General features: G+C 38.8%; 1 protein-coding gene across 2 annotated transcripts; it reads left to right on the top strand.

Moving 5' to 3' along the window:
* Window positions 1-2,955: 2,955 nt before the first annotated feature.
* On the top strand, window positions 2,956-9,230 carry LOC147550973 (uncharacterized). 2 transcript variants are annotated; one of them, XR_015237510.1, is made up of 12 exons: window positions 3,013-3,594; window positions 3,797-5,004; window positions 5,099-5,307; window positions 5,441-5,559; window positions 5,693-5,763; window positions 5,884-6,001; window positions 6,108-6,194; window positions 6,286-6,372; window positions 6,463-6,539; window positions 6,629-6,782; window positions 6,866-7,089; window positions 7,920-9,230. XR_015237510.1 is itself a non-coding variant. In XM_086668754.1 (11 exons), the coding sequence occupies exons 2-11, from the start codon at window positions 3,836-3,838 to the stop codon at window positions 6,998-7,000; spliced, it is 2,226 nt and encodes a 741-aa protein (XP_086524880.1). In that variant the 5' UTR covers window positions 2,956-3,594; window positions 3,797-3,835; the 3' UTR covers window positions 7,001-7,201. The 2 variants fall into 2 exon arrangements, 1 of the variants encoding a protein (XP_086524880.1); XM_086668754.1 differs by lacking the exon at window positions 7,920-9,230 and having other exon boundaries at window positions 2,956-3,594; window positions 6,866-7,201.
* The last annotated feature ends 8,137 nt before the right edge of the window (window positions 9,231-17,367 follow it).

Below are 17,367 nucleotides of genomic sequence, written 5' to 3' on the forward strand. Positions count from 1 at the left end.
TTCTTCGTCTTCCTTCACTTTCCTATTTTCTCTTAGTTGCTACGCCGAAATGTAGAGTCTCCTTTCTCAGATTTTTCTTCTTTGTAAACGAGTAGCGTAGTATGTTTATCGTATTTTATTTCATTTATTTAGTAAAACAGAATATTTTATAGAGTTAATTCCTATATGGCCCCCTACTTTGTGACCAGCTTCCTTTATGGCCCCCTTTTTTTCGTAAATTCAAATATGGCCCCCTTTTTTGGTGTAATTGTCCTAACTACCCTTCTTAATTCTAAATTGAAAACATTTAAAAAAACTTATTTCCACCTCACCCCTCTCTCTCTCTCCACCTCATCTCTCTCTACAACTCACCCCTCTCTCTTTCCAACTCACCTCTCTCTCTCTCCAACTCACCCCTCTCTCTCTCCAACTCACCTTCATCTTCTCCGATTGAAGTCGCCGGCCGGAGATTTTTCTGGCCGGCGACTTCCCAAAAAAAAAAATTTCCTCTCATCTCCCTCTCTCTAAAAATCCGGCGAAGGGGGTTTCCCTTCGCCGGAAGCCGTGAACAGACCGATCTGGTCTGTTCACGGCAGACCTTCAAAGAGAAGATGAAGTAAACCCACGGTCACTCCATCTGGCCGGATACCCACCCCTAACATTTTCGTGGTTCTGCCAAAATCATTTCTTTGGCTCAAATCTTTCCCGCTCATTTCAAGAAATTCCTCATTTTTTCCCTCATTTTCTTCACACAAAACTACCCAAATTTAAGTTACAGTAGTAGTGAGAGAGAGAAAGTGAGTTTAGAGAGAGAAAGAGAGAGATGCCGGCTCCTGCAATAAGGAAGAAAATACAGAAGACGTTCAAATTAAGAGGTTACATCTTAAAGGTAGAAGCCCTAGATGAGATTCTATCTTTTTTGACCGAATTCGATGAAGACGTCCAAGACGAAGCAATCGGACTCTTAATTGATGAAATCAATAAAGAATCACTCAACTCTGGTACCCTAAATCAATTAAATCAAGCAACAATGAAGAACTTGAATCTACCACACGGAAAGAATAAATACTCAGCTTGAAAAAGAATTCACCCTAAATCATATAGTCCAACCATCTTACTAACAAAAAAAATCCATTGATCAATGATTTATGCCAAATCTTTAACAAAATCGAATACAAAAGTAGCACGACATAACAGAAACCCTAATTCTCACTCCAAATAACGAACGAAGTATGATAAAAGATTAAATCCAATAAACAGAAAAAGAAAACGATGAATAATACCTTATCGTCTGGATTAACTTCAAGATCGAACTTAGAACCGCTAAGGGTTTTCACAGAAATCTTCATCTTCTCTATAGATGTCAAGAGAGAGAGAAAAGGAGAAGAGAAATGAAGTGTGGAGAGAGAGAGAGGGGAATATATAGAAAATCTGAGAGAGTACGAGACCCGTCCGAATTCTACTTGTTTCCCTTCTTCCTGTGTGTTCGCTTCGCCTGATTAAAAAGGGGTTTTTTTTTGGGAAGTCGACGGCCGGAAAAATCTCCGGCCAGCGACTTCAATCGGAGAAGATGAAGGTGAGTTGGAGAGAGAGAGGGGTGAGTTGGAGAGAGAGAGGCGAGTTGGAAAGAGAGAGAGAGGGGTGAGTTGTAGAGAGAGATGTGTGGTGGAGAGGAAATGAGGTGGAATTATAATTTTGTTTTTATTTTTAATTTTGAAAAAAGATTTAAAGGAAGGGTAGTTAGGACAATTACATCAAAAAAGGGGGCCATATTTGAATTTACGAAAAAAATTGGGCCATAAAGGAAGCTGGTCACAAAGTAGGGGGCCATATAGGAATTAACTCTATTTTATATCCTATTTTTTTGTTTATCTCGACGAGTCTAACTTCAAAAAATTTTCTCCGCTTCTCAAATCCTAGGTATGTCTATTAGTAGAAAAATAAGAAAATATTATCATAAAATGAATAAGTGTACAAAGAAATTGTAATTGAATAAAAAAGAAAACGTCGTTATTTTTTGCAAGCACTAATGCGTTTGAATACAAATTCAATATCCAAATTTTAAGCCAGCCCTAGCTAGAACCAAATCCTGGCTCCGCCCCTGGTTGTTGGTTTGAAATTCCCTAATGATCCTGCAAGACGATTCACAACCGTTGATGTTAAGTGGTTGATAGGAATTCTGTGAAAATTAGACCGAAAACCAAGGAGTTTCGAAAACATGACCCCCCGGAGCCTTGTACATTCTTGGAAAATGATCAGTTCTTCAAGTACAACCCATGATGATTTGTCAATGGCCACACCTAACTCTGTCCTTGTCCCGAACCGGATCAGAAATAGGTTGTCCTTGATTTCTGTTAAGATGAATTTGTTTTTTTTTTTTTGTTACTAAAGTACATTAAGTAAACTTAGAGTAGAACATTATTACAGTACTTATGAACTAAAAAAGATGGAACAACTTTCCACAACTTAGACGAATTCTTCTTTCTCGCCCATTTAGCTAGCTTGTCTGCTTTATCATTCAGCTGCCTGTTGGTGTAGTCGAATTGGACCCTGTCCAGTCTTCTTGCAACTTCCTTTATCCTCTTGATGTGAATATTAGAGTACCAATGGATGGTATGCTTCTTGTTATTGAGATGGTTGATGAGATTAATATTATCACTTTCGATAATAATATTCTTGTGATTGTTTTGCTGGGCCCAGAGGAGACCTTTTAAAATAGCAACTGCTTCACCTTCTTCGCTATTTTTCGCTTTCTCCACGGATGCATAGGCACCCAGAAATCTGGAATTAGCATTATGAGCTATGAGGCCTATACCAATATGCTTAGTAACAGAGATGAAAGATGCATCTACATTGATTTTGATGTAGGGGTCTACAGGGGGTTTCCAAGTAGCTGACTTTGAAGAGTTATTTCTTTTCTTTTCTACTACCTTTTCAGGAAAGCTCTTAATGTTAGTTATGACAGATTTGGTATCCGAAATGGTCTGTTGGAAGCAGTTATCACATCTCATTTTCCATATAAACCAAAGGATCGTCGCAAAGTGGGATCCATTAATGGTAGTGGTTCTCTGAGGGGAGTTCTGCCAGGAGAAAATCCAGTCTATAATCGAAGTGATATTTTCTGTGATAACATTAAAGTAGAACCAGATGTTAAGATGAATTTGTTAGGTCCTTGAATCACCCTCGATAGTCCGATTCATGGCTAACCCGATCTCTATCCGCTTTGCACTTAGGAATTTTATCACACCATTCTTATTCACCCCGCTGTCAATTGTGTTGAAGATTTGAAGTCGTCCCAGTCAACAATAGTCTGAATAGGGCTTTCCTCTGTTGTTAAGGCGGCAAAACCTTGTATGAATTAGTTGTTAGGAGTGTCCAGGGCTAACTAAGATCGAAAGTAGACTGAAACAGAAACCGCTATGAACAACTGTAACTGCTCTCCAAACTGTCAATAACTACTCCTGAGACCACACAAGTGGTGGCGCCGCCTGAAACGAAAGAAATAATCGTTAATTTCCATCGAAGATTTCCCCTCATCTTCAGATTTTGGCTCGATTCACCCACCTCATCATCGACCCTCTTCCCGACGATTGCCCTTTGGTCTCTTCTTCTCCGGTTAGTGTTTTCTTGATCTTAAACTTTATTTTTATGTCTAAATTCAGCTCTTTTAGAATCATCTAATCTAGGGTTCAAGATATTTCTCACTTTTTCTTGAAGTTCAATTGCCCAATTGTGAAATGGCTTCTCTTAAATTTGCTCTAATCTAGGGAACCCATTAGATAAACTTGATTCATATTCCTTCGCTTTCTTGTTTCAGGCACTTGATTTCTCTGTCTTGTGAGAAAAGAAATTTATAATGGTGATGGATTTGGATGATCTTGATGACAATCTCATCGGTGAAATCCTAACGAGATTGCCTGCAAAAAAATTAGGTCAATTAAAAGTTATTAACAAAAGATGGTATTCTCTAATCTCAAATCCCCTTTTTGTGAAGAAACATACTAGTCTTCAAACAAATTTTGGTCACCTTTCTGGTTTTTCCCCCGATTTGCCTAAGTTCTATGGCGATGGTTTTGGTGGAACCATTGATGAGTTAGCTTTTGATGACTCTTTGATAGCTAAAACCACTGTTTCGTTAGACTTACCTGAAGGGTTTAGTGACACTGTTATGGCTTTCACTGAAGTTAGTTTTCATGGTCTTCTTTTGATAAACCTTCCACAACACATTTGCATTTTCAATCCTCTAACGAAGAAAAAACTACTTATTCCTCCTCCTCGGAGACGATTATATTGTCGTTACGGGATAGTCTTTGATCCAACTTCATTCTCCCCATATCACTACGATGTGGTTTGCTTGGTTGAAGCAGGACAGACTTTTAAGTTCAAGATTTTCGTGCCCGAGCAAGGGAGTTGGAGAGAATCAAACAAGTCTACGATAAGGTATGGTGGTAATGCTCAATTGTGTCTGCAAACATTTTGCACATGTTCTAGTGCTGTTTGCTTTCGAGGGAGTGCACATTGGTTAACTAAAGATGGATATATTATTGCATTCAATGTGAATATAGATAATATCAAGACGATTGAAATACCAAAGAGTGTAATAACGATAACAAAAAGATGGTGGGATAGCGTATGGTTTGGAGTTGTAGAAGACGAAGTTGGTCTTGTTATAGTCACTGCTAAACTAGAAATAATAATATGGGTTCTCTGTGATTATGAAAACAACAAGTGGGAAATTAAAAGAAAAGGTGTGATGAGGATGGGGAAGAATATGGGTGAAGTTCATATTCAACCCGTGTTCTTTCGTGGGGATGTATTGATTTCAAACCTAATCATTGGTGGGGAAGGTCTGCCGCTATTGGAGTGGCACACATACAATTTTCAAAGTGGTGTGTCCCTGATATCTTCATCAACTTTTAAAAATCATGAACGATGTGTTGCGAATATAAACACCTTAGTTGAGGTGGTCGATGAGCGGCGTCTTTGTGAGATTCGTCTTGAAGACTGTTTTGTACTCTTAAGCAGGTATATCTAGAAACCTATATATACGTAGAGATCTGACTAATCAGTCAACGAGTTCTGTGTAAAACTAAATATTTCTTAATTTTCTCTTGGATAGATTCCTCAATGCACTTGAGGCTGGAGGAGGGGCATCTAAGCTTGCAGAGGATGCTGGATCGACGAATGTCAAGTCTTGGAACTATCCGCTTGATGCCCTTATTGTTGGTATTCGTCAATTGGGACACTCTGGTTTCAATCCAAAAGAATGTATCTGTATTGAGAATGAACTACTTACATGGAAAGAAAGAGGAGTATCTGAAAGAGAAGGTACACCCTGTTATTATTCCGTGTTTCCACATGAGTTTTGAGGACATCTTTCGGTTAATTGTGGATCGTAGATGATGTCTTCTAGCATTTTTTTACTCTTTTTATGTTGTATTGGACACTTATACCTCATCAGGCAGCGAGGCTGGCAAAACTATTTGGGCACTGGGGCTTAAGGCTACTCTTCATAGATCGAGAAGGCTAACCGAAGAATATTCTGAAGTACTCCTTAGTATTTCCCCCCGCAGAGTACAGGTTTACATCTCTATCCTTCCCATCTTTAGGTAGAGGGCTTATAAGGGTACACCCACAATCTCCTTGGAACTTGTCGAAGTTGTCACTATTGGATTCGGGTCGACTCAGTAAAAGTGCTACCTGTCACTTCCAGATTCTAGGAAAAGCTCTTGGGGTACCCGAAAACAGTGTAAAGACATATACTGAAGCTGAGATACGTGCTGGGTATGATATTGTACTTTCTTCTTTGTTATTCCGTTATTCACTAAAACTAGCCTTCTTTTTATCGTTATCAAGATTTGATAGATAAATAAATAACTTCCTACTTGCAACTGCCACGTCCAGTGTGATTTTTCAGGTCTCAACACTTTGTACAGTTCTTTTAAAATCTCTAAGACAGACACTAGGATCACAAGGTTGGGACATTGTTGTCCCAGGAGATGCTGTTGGAACTCTAGTAAAGGTATATTTTAAAATACACCACTTCTAATTTGCGAATTTTCGGAGGATTACATGATTCTGGTTTGATTTGTATGAGAAGACGAACCACGGTTTATTATGCTATTCAGGCAGATCGTATTGTTCCTGGGTCGTTGCCATCATCAGTCACAGAGCCTGTTATTCTTGTCGTCAACAAAGCTGATGGAGATGAGGAAGTTCGAACTCTCTCCCTCTTCATTTTCTGTATCTCTAGATATTCATATTTAGTCGAAGATCGGTTGAATATACATTTTCTGCATTTTCCAGGTAACAGCTGCTGGGTCCAACATTGTTGGGGTGGTTCTCCTGCAGGAATTGCCTCATTTATCACATCTTGGTGTTAGGGCTCGGCAAGTAAGTCCTATACTGTGCTTCTCTAGGGTAACCGTGACTCACTCAATGGAAATGAAATTTTAATGTCGTAATATCTCGTGAAACTTTCAGGAAAATGTAGTGTTTGTAACATGCGAAGATGATGAAAATAGTGTTCACATTCGAAATCTTGATGGCCAAATTGTTAGGTTATTTTCTGTGACATCTTTATATCTGAAAACAAGATTTCATTTATTATTTATTTCCTTCTTTAATTCAACGGATGGGTATCGTTTAGGTTGGAGGCATCCTCTACGAGGGTTGATGTATCACCATCTACCTTAAGTAGCAGTAAAGAAGCTTTAGATATTAGTGAGATTTCCAGTATAACAGAAGCCCAAGAGCCTCAGTTGTCTTTATCCCATGAAGTCCAAGTACCCTACTCGTGTCAGGTAGAATTTGGTATACTGCCAATTCCCTCTCTACCAAGTCGAATCTTTTTAAGGATTTGATATGTTGATTTTTTGCATCTCAGAGTAATGCTGCTTCGAGCGTTCTAGAGCTTGCAGATGCCAATACCGTCCTCGAGCAGAAATTCGAATGCCCGCAGGATGTGGAAGGATGTGTGGTTGGGGAAGACATCAACATAGTTCAGACTCGCCCTACATAGTTCCGACTCGCCGTCAGCCCCTGTAAATCATTTGACAAGAAGAGGTCTCATATCAAGACTAATTGCTCTAACTTTGAGTTCCATCAATGGTGAGTTCTAAATACATAGTTAAGAAGTAAATATATGTTAATAATGACAAGTGTTAAATAATAATTGATCTTTACCTTGTGTATTAATGAAAAACAAGAAGGTAATGAAAAAGGAAATGAAAAAGGAGGTTATTAATAAAAAAAAAAAATCCATGTTTTAACTACTTTGAAACTTGAATTTGGTCTGGCATAAGATTTGAACTATGACTGGAAGTACAAGTTACTTGCTTTTATGAAAATAAATACAGAAATGGTATGATGATGATGATATCTTCATTATATTGTATTTTAGAAACTTTAAACAACACAATTTAATTAGAACTATCTTAATAGTCATAATAAACCTTTAGCTTCTAGTCGAGTGGTGATATAGTTAAAGGGTTTTCTTAAGATGGACACATATTAAGACATATAAATTAGAGATATTGTAACGGACAGAACTAGTGACAGAAGTTGAACTTTAAATTTTGAAGTTGTAACTGGCACTTCACCTAATGATCAAGTCTAAGCCTTTAGAATTAGTTTAAAGGACAAAACAATTGGGTTTTGAGTGAGTCAAGAGGTGATAAATTAGAATGAGGCAGATTGAAAAGCTAAGCCTCCTCTGAAATGAATAGAACAGAAAAAGTTATGAGAGAGAAAGCGGTTACTGATTAGAATTTCGGTTTTGATTATCCTTGTTGGTCTTTAGGGCCTATTTCTTTTGATCTATAGGATCTTCTTTTCTCTCTTGTTTCTTTTGATCTATCTTCTCTTCTCTTTCCCTGTTACCACCTCCACTATGGATTCCGACATACAGTTTTTACAACAACTTGCTACGCTCTCAACAGATGACCCATCACCGGTGATTGCTCAAGGTTCTAGTCAGAAGGTGGTTTCCGATAACTATCGACACTGTTGTGTCATCAAAGTCCTGAGTTACAAACAGTTCAAGGTGGAGCTTCTTCAGAGGAAACTAAAAGGGGTTTGGAATCTTCCGCACCCCCACAACTTCACGGAAGTAGCGTATAACCTGTTCTTAGCAAAACTAGAAACCTCAGGGGAAGTCGAGCTAGTGACGAAAAAATCGCCATGGATCATCAATGACGACATCTATCTAGTAGAGAGATGCGAGGCTGACAAATCTCCAATAGAGCATGAGTTTCATTCAGCATAGTTCTTTGTTCAGTTCCACGGCCTCCCAGTCTCGCTACTCCATGCAAATACTGTAAACCTTCTGGCCAGTAACCTGGGTGATTTCACTCCGGCGACCCAAGAGGAAGCGGCGAAATGGTCGGTGTATGGGCGGGTAAGGGTTAAGATTCCATTAACTTCCACCCTCCCAAAAGAAGTAATTCTACAAATCAAGGAGGCTAAGTCGTCTTACTATATTCAATTGAGATTCGAGAGGATTGGTAGGTTCTGCTTCTACGGTGGCTTTTTGGACACTCCATGGATTTCTGCCCTGCTAGGTTAAAACTCATGGACTTCCTGGAAAAACAACTTACATAGACACAACGAACAACTGGACTAGAAAAACTTGAACCAAAATATCCTTCCTCTTTTGAAATCTTGCAAAATTGAGAATCAGAGAAAAGCCAAATTATCCGATCCAGCGGAATGAAAATACAACGGAGGACGTCCATCCTCTCCGGGAGGAGGCGGCGCCGCCGCGTAGTGACAGTGCTTCTCCCACACCTGCGGTGCCCTCCAAAGATTCCGTTACACAAATTGTAACTGCCTCCCGACGTACTGCTGACCACCACCCCACAAAATCAGGTACACAAACTCTTTCCCTCACTAATTGGTCTTCTAATTCAGGGACCCCACAAGAGGTAGTTATGCTTAAGGGACAGAGTAGTGGAGAATCTCTAATAGAAATTCCCATTAGGTTGTGTTTGATTAGAAGTTGGGGAAAGGAAAAAAAATAAGGAAATTGTTTCTCAAAGAAACATTTTCACTGAGAAAATGATTCTTCTAATATTTTTCTCAAATTTCCACTGTTTGGTTGGTGTAGGGAAAAGTGTTATTGTTTTATCTTTCTTGACTTTACATGGTTTGTTCCGCATGGAGATAAATAGTATTTCGTATGATCTCTATTTTATACTTATTATTTCAATTCTCATTATATTAAAAAGATTTTTAAAATAGTTTTAACATGCATGTATCCAAGGGATCAACAAGAGTTGTGAGAAAACCCAGTAAAAAATTGCTGAAGTACACATATACAACCAATAACTGACAATTTTTAATTTTTTTTCAATAATCAAAGAGTGTATCACATACGAATTATATAATTTTTCTTGTCTCATGCTAATAAGCTATGGTTTTTCAAAACTCGTTCAATGTCTCTCATTTAAATGCACAAATAAGTAGGAGGAGGTTATCGTATAAAAGAACTTCAACATGAATTTATTCCTTTACTACTTCACAAAGCTTTAACCCAAAGAAAAAGTAGGAAAAGCGAGTGGACTTTGTTTGCATTTCGTCGCTTGCTACGCCCTTCCTCGTCTCTGGGTGCCTAGGTATCCACCGTAAGCTTTTCCTTAAGAATGCGACATTGTCTTCTCGTTCTAACTTCTAAGGTCCTATTAGAAAATCATGATCAAATGATCGTTAGCTAGTAATAATATAACATTATAAAGTTCAAAGTTTGATTACATTAACCAATGCTACTGCCTTCTGTCTATATGAGAATAGTGAATAAATTGAATGATCAAGTATAACAAGAGTCTTTATGTTGATTTTCAAAGTCGGGAAAAATTTCAATGAAGCACACTAGTATAAACTTCTGAATAGTCATTAAATGGCAATTTTTAGTCTAATCCTTGTCTTGAAAATGTATTAACTTGCAGGTGTTGAACAAGAATACAGTAGATGTGAGTAACAATACCCTAGGAAAGGCCTTCCAAGATTCATACCCAGGTTTTCCCCCCGTAGTGCAAATTCAAAATCGTAACCCCTTTTTGAAACAAAATCAATAGCTAAACTAACCAAACTCAAAACCTGAACCTTAATCTTATGTCAACAATAAAAAAAATTCTCAAGTAGAAGATACCAAAAACTAAAGCAACAACATCGCGATGACAAGTTCCGACACCAAGATCAAACATTCTCCGACTATTAAATCCCATTGGACATCTGTTCCTACTCAAAATCAAGGAATTAGTATTGTTTTTGTTCCTCACAAGAAGAGATCTTCTTCTTCCATCTTTGAAGAAAACAGATTTTGGACGAAGAAACTGATTGAGAGATGTTGAAGATCAGATTTGATGATGATAAAGTTAGATAGATGTTTACCTCAAGATCGTTCGGAAGCTTTTGAGTAAAGAAGATCATGAAACTTTTCGGCTGAATACATTGGGTTGATTAATTAGTAGGTATATTGGTATATTGGGTCAAAGTTGTTGAGAGGAATATGGGAAGTTGGGAAAGAGATTCTTAGGGGGAGGTGGGTCAAAACTTTCCCCTTTTTTGTGGAAAATTTAGAAATTTTTGTCACGTGAGTGAAAATATATGATTCCCTAAAAATCCTAACAAACAGATGAAAATCTAATATTTTAGAGAAATTGTTTCTATTTTCTCCGGGAAACTTCCAATCAAACACACCATTAGTGAAAAAGATCAGCCAACATCAAATAATGTCGAAATTGAGTATTCTACATCAGACTTGATTGGCAAAAATTTGAAACGACAAGCTAGGGACCCACCCGGACTGGTAGTGGTGAAACAAGCAAAGGGTGAAACTGCTAGCAATGCAAGGGTCTTGGCGCCTGCTCCCAAAGAGCCGCAAAGACGATGTTAGTCCTTTCATGGAACTTTCGAGGTTTTGGGAACTCTGCGACAGTTCGTACTTTGCATCAATTCCACCGGGCAGTGAAACCTGACATTCTTTTTCTGTCCGAGGCTCGTTTAAAGTCATCATCTTGATCACTCAATCTTGAAAGGTATGATTTAACAAACAAATCTATTATCCCTTTCTGTTGGTAGAGGAGGAGGAATTGCTTTATTTTGGACTGATTCAATAGACCTGACGGTCATAGCTAGTTCGGCAAACTTAACTCATGCTCAAATTAATGATGAAGATTTTTGTTGGGAACTGTTTTGTTTATATGGTCCTCCTAGATCAGGAGATAGACCAATATTTTGACAGGAGTTGAAAAATCTGGTAAAGGGTACTTCTTTACCTAGTTTATGTATAGGGGACTTGAACGTTATCTCTTCCATAGGTGATAAATGGGGAGGTTCAAACTCAGCAAACTCTACAACTATTTTATCGGCTTTTATTGAAGAAGCAGGTCTAATAGATCTGGGGTTTAACGAGCCAGCCTACATGGACTAACAACAGGAAATCTCACAAATCTGATTCAGGAGAGGCTAGATAGAGTCCTTGCCGATTCAACATGGTTGGACCATTACCAACATGCTAGGGTATTTCACTTACCTCGATACAACAACGATCATTGTCTAATTTTACTCAAAACTCAGGTGCAGGTGTCAATTAATACCAGAACAGACAAATTCGAGGCTTGCTGGATGAAACACCAGAACTACAAGGAGGCGTTATCTCAAGCTTGGAATAACCAGAATCAGTCATTTAATGCAAAATTACAGGTGACAAAAGGAGAGTTACGAAATTGGAGCAGAACTACCTTTGGCAATACAGAAAGAAGACTTGATGTTCTACGCTCACAATTGATGCAGGTTCAAAGACTACCACCAAATCAGAATACATTGGAGAGGGAGACAACGTTGCAAGAAGAGATCATGTATATGGAGGAAATTCAGAGAACTAAAATAGAGCAACGCACTAAGAAGTTTTGGGCTCTAAACGGAGACCACAATACTAAGGCCTTCCATACATCTATATCTATCCGTAGAAAGGAAAATCATATTCACTCACTTATTTCTTCTACAGGGGTGACGATTACTAGGGGGATGCCATAGCGGAACAATTGGTTGATCACTTTCAGAAATATTTCAGGTCTATCCCAGTGGAACAAGTCCCGACAGACGTATTGCAAAACTATCAGCAGTTGACGGTCGATAATCAGTATTCCCTATCAATGATTCCAACAGAAGAGGACATCAAGGAGATCGTGTTTAATATGGGGCCTTTAACAAGCCCGGGGCCAGATGGGTTTCCGTGTGTTTTTTATCAGAATGGTTGGGAGATCAATAAGACAGCCTTGGTGAACTTCATTCAAACCTCTTTCAATCGAGGGTCTTTTGACCCAGAGCTCAACAGATGCAACCTCGTGCTAATACCCAAAATCGATAACCCAACTTTGGCTACAGATTACCGCCCTATAGCTTTGGGCAATAAATTTTACAAATTCATCACGAAGTTGATCGCAAATAAACTCGGACCCATGCTGGAAGACTGCATTAACTGGAATAAGAACGCTTTTCTCCCTCAAAGACATATAATTGACCACATTGTCATTGCTTAAGAGTGTCTACACTCGATGAACCACTCCAATGCAAGAAAAGGGGCCTTTGCCTTGAAGATGGACATGGCAAAGACATACGATAGAGTAGATTGGTCGTTTTTACATACTGTCTTGACTAAATTCGGTGTTCCAGATAAATTATTATCCCTCATAATGTTCTGTGTTTCTACTCCGACTTACAGTATGGTCGTTAATGGTAATCAATGGGGTAATTTTACATCAACCAGGAGATTACAACAGGGTTGCTCTCTATCACCATATCTCTTTATTCTGTCCTCACAGTCGTTATCTCTTCTGATCGACAGTTATGAAAAAAATGGGTTATTTTCAGGTTATAGAGTAAATTGATTTGCCCCAAGAATCTCACACTTGTTGTTTGCTGACGACCTTCTCATTTTTGGCGAGTCCACTACTCAGAATTTAGATGCAGTTGTTAAGCTAATGGACTCTTATTCGAAATTCTCAGGTCAGGCGATAAATTACAACAAATCCTCATTATTTTTCAGTGCAGGTGTTCCTACTGATGTGAAATCGGCTTTTCAAACCACACTCAACTCTCCTCTGATGAATGACTTTGAAAAATATTTGGGTACTCTCATGTTAAAGCCGAGGAATAGGATTCATGCGCATGAATTCCTCATTGAGAAATTTAAAGCAAAACTGGCCGGCTAGAAAAAGAAGCTTATGTCACAAGCAGGTCGCACCACTCTTATAAAGGCGATATTGAGTCCCATCACAACTTAATTTCTTAGCCTCTCCATTATTCCTCAAGGTACCTTAAATCGTTTGGGGAGGATAGAACGCAACTTCTGGTGAAACCATAATGAGGATGAGAGGAAAATGCATTTTTTGCCTTGGGAGTTGATTCTTAAACCCAAAGAGTTGGGTGGTCTAGGTGTGCGGTCGTTGGCTAAGATCAACGAATCTCTGGTGGCTAAGTTAGCCTGGAGATTCATTAACCAACCCAAAGCCATTTGGGTTAAAGTACTGAAAGCAAAATACATGGTTACAGGAGATTATTGGACAGAATCGAAAAAATATAATGCTTCGCCAATCTAATCGCCCTTGTTGTTTGTCTGTGACACTCTCCGCAAAAAGGTGTGCTTCCAGGGAGGGAATGGTTCAACAATCAACATACATCGTGACCCATGAGTTCCTCCGGTGCAAGGGTTTAAACCAGAAGTTAAACAAAGAAGACATACAAATTTCTTTATGGTTTCAGACCTAACAATGAACCATAAATGGAACGAAACCCTCATCAAAGATTTATTTGAACCAAATGCAGCCATGGAGATCCTCACAATTCCACTTTCGAGATTTTGGACCAAAGATAGACTAATATGGACACCACATCAAAAGGGTGAGTTCTCTGTTAAATCTTACTATAGGGAAATCACTCCCCAAATCCAGAATACCAGAACTTCCTCTCCCTTTCCATGGATGAAACTCTGGAAACTAAAGTGTATTGAACCAAAAATTGCATTATTTCTATGGAAACTAGTTAATGATGGACTACCTTTGCTATACAACATTAGTAGAGGACAACCAACAGTTAATCCAACTTGCCTCCTTTGTGGTCAAGATTCAGAGACGGTGGGACACCTCTTTGGAACATGCTCAAAATTTATAGATATGATCAACTCGGCGAAGAACCACATGCAGATAACAGTAGAATCAGATCCAACACTATTCATCAAGAAGAAAATCAAAAATCAACAAAATGAGAAGGATTTGGTCTTCGGAGTTTACCTGTTGTAGGAATTCTGGAAAGGAAGAAACAATCTCTACTTTAATTAGTAAAATATCAACATTCCCTCCATAGTTGTTCAAGCTTTGAGTAGATCTAGAGGTCATCTTAACAGATCAGGACCTTCGATAAGTATGGAAGCACAAACCACCTGGATGCCTCCAACAAGGGACAAACTAAAGTTGAATTTTGATGGTGCGTTTTCTTTAAATGGAGCTGCTATAGCAGTAGTAGTAAGGGACCATGAAGGTAGAAAGGTTCATCAAAGATCAGAGAAGATAGTAGCGTGCTCGGCTATGGAGGCGAAAGCCAAAGCTTGCTTACTGGCTTTAGAGTTTGGACAAGAATTAGGGCTCCAGCATGCTTTATATGAGGGTGACTGGAAAGTCATCATAGATGCAATTTCGAACGGTTGGGATGATTACACGGAGGATCGAGCCCGATATCCAAGAGGCAAAGAACCTGATGGCTCAAAGGAATCTGGGGGCACTTCGGTTTTGCCCAAGAGAAGCAAACGTGGAAGCCCACAAATTGGCCCAAGAAACCTTATTACTTTAAGTTTGTTCTTGTCTTGAGGCACTCCACTCTATGTTGGGAGTTGTTTTTCTAGCGTTAACTTCGTCTTGTAATCCCTTTTGGCCTTTGTGCCTAATTAATGAAGTTAACTGTTTCCAAAAAAATTGGGTTTTGAGTTGGTATATCCTTCTTTTGTTGTATTTCGCAGTTGCATATAAAATACAACCGAGGGCGCGCTCTCCCAAATTCTTCCCTGGTCCTTCCTCACTCTCACCGTCCTCACGGGTTGGGCAGTCCGAAAGCACTCGAGAGACACTCAAACTGTTTTTGGTCTGCCCTCACTTTTAGCGCATCTCCAATCTTAACCTGTCTTAGGTCGAAAAAACTATTTTTTCATCCAAAATTTTCAGCCTCAACTTAGTGTAAAAAATTTAGCTCCAACACCTGTCTCTCTTTGGGCCTAAAATTTTTGCATGTGGGAAATGCGTGAGTGGGCTTCTTGTAGGTGCGCGAAAAACGTGTGTGATTTTGTGTATGTACGAAACACGTGTTTGGACTATTTTCGAAATAAATTTTCCGTTCAAGGTTAGAAAATTATTTAGGGGCCGACACGTTGTTGGGATGCATTTTAATTATTATTGGGTGAGTTTTTTGTCAGAGTTTAAAAAAATTAATCCTAATTAAAGTTAAAAAAAAAAAAAAATTAAGGGTTATTTTCCAAATAACTCCCAACTTTATGACCAGCTTCCTGTCTAGCCCCCTACTTTATCGGAAATACCCAGATGGCCCCCCTTTTCAGTTACCGTTAGAAATCCGTTAACTAGTCATCACCTCTTTCTCCTCCATCTCATCACCTATCTCTGTCACCTTATCTTCTCGCCACTTCATCGTCTCTCCGGCGAAGGTAGTTGGTCGGCCAATTTTTCGACCGACGACCTTCAAACATAAAAAAAAATATATCTCTCCTGTTCTCTCTCTCGTTCACCAAATCAATAAAAATTGATTTCATAAGCTTCAACTCTTCTTTTGTCATCCTCTCAAGCGTCTTCCATCCAACCCCTTCTTCTCTTTATCACCGTCACCTTCTCTATCTCTCTCTAAAATTCCTCCTCTCTCTCGAATTTCTCTCTTCTGCAAATCAATTTTTGTTGTTGTAGATCTGTTATCCTCCTAATAACAATGGATCTTCAAGCTGAAGAACTCCAATTTTTAACCGTTTCTGACATTTTCAAAGAATCAGTTTCAATCCCTAAGCAATCCCCAAAAACTTTCTCTCTCATAACCCTAACCTTACTTTTCTCTTTTTCTTTCCCTATTCTTGCTCATTCTCTCTTCACTCATCCTCTTACACTCTACTTTCAAACCAAACCTTATCAAACGCTCAATTTCATCAATCATGGACTCTCCTCTTGATCTACCAGTTCTTTTACCTAATCTTTCTTTTCGCTTTCTCTCTCCTCTCCACCGTTGTCGTCGTATTCACAGTCGCATCTCTTTATACTTCTAAACCAGTTTCTTTCTCCTATACTCTCTCCGTCGTATTCCCGAAACAGAAAATGTCTCGGGAAAATGTCGCCGGAAAATACAATAAGAGAATGTTATTGGGCAAGGTATAGTCGCCGTAGGGTTGACTGTTAGTCACCGGTGATCAAGAGGACAGCAGAGGTGAAGGGCGGTGGTGGGTCAAGGAGGAAAAAAAACCTTAATGTTTTCGACGAGATAGATAAAACTCTATTGCAAGAAAAAAAGGGAGATAAACTCTGTATTTTGAAAGTGACCTAGGTTTAAGTAAACGGGTAGGGCTATTGGCTCAAAAAAAATTTGGTTGAAACGGGTGGTGCTTATAGAGCTTTGTTTAATTTAAAGCACTGTTGAGACCACTTTGTGGTGCCGATAGCAAAACCAGACCCCAATGGGTTTAGTACATCGAGGCAGGTTTTCAAAAAAAGAGATGTCAAAAGTCTGACCTTAGAGCATCTCCAATGCAAAAAAAATCTGTATTCGTCCTATGTGTCAAGTTCCAATTGAGATTCTCGCTCCTAGGTGGCGTCAATAGAGATCCTCAAATTTTTTGTGTCTCCAATGCAAAACTTGAAACTTATCTTATTTACTTATGTGTCATAGTTATTTTTGTAAATAAATAATTAGTTATTTTATAAAATATAGAAGACTCGATTTCTATTGGTTGAAAATCAAATATTGATGAGGTGGACAATTAGAGATATCTCAAGAGGACACTCTAGAAATAGATTTCTAGGATTTATGTTGTATGGAATCTTTCTCAGGACTGAGTGTTCTTCATCAATTTTAGTTTTTAGAGAGAGAGAAAGATGTGAGATTCAAGATTCAGGGGACAAGTAGTCTATAAGAAATGGGTAGTTGAAAAATCGGACGGCTGTTAATTGCCAACGGAAGAAATTTCCAACAACGTGGTTCCTTAATAAGTGTGCCGGGTATAGTGGCTGAGTCAGCCATCCAATTCAGTCAGAGTCACTGTTCGATCCAATCGAGCTGCTGACGTGGCGTAGTGTGAAGCCAACAAATATCGAAACAAATAATATCACCATTAGCAAAGTTGGTTTC

The sequence above is a fragment of the Eschscholzia californica genome, unplaced genomic scaffold, assembly GCF_041429995.1.
Source record: "Eschscholzia californica isolate CP2 unplaced genomic scaffold, dmEscCali1.0.p SCAF_3, whole genome shotgun sequence".
Lineage (NCBI taxonomy): Eukaryota > Viridiplantae > Streptophyta > Magnoliopsida > Ranunculales > Papaveraceae > Eschscholzia > Eschscholzia californica.

What these genes read in the sequence shown, in the direction of transcription:
- LOC147550973 (XM_086668754.1), top strand. Translation starts at nt 3,836, where the DNA reads ATGGTGATGGATTTGGATGATCTTGATGACAATCTCATCGGTGAAATC. An exon ending in TGTTTTGTACTCTTAAGCAG is followed by an intron (nt 5,005 to 5,098) that starts GTATATCTAGAA and finishes TCTCTTGGATAG; the next exon opens with ATTCCTCAATGCACTTGAGG. An exon ending in TTGGTGTTAGGGCTCGGCAA is followed by an intron (nt 6,373 to 6,462) that starts GTAAGTCCTATA and finishes TGAAACTTTCAG; the next exon opens with GAAAATGTAGTGTTTGTAAC.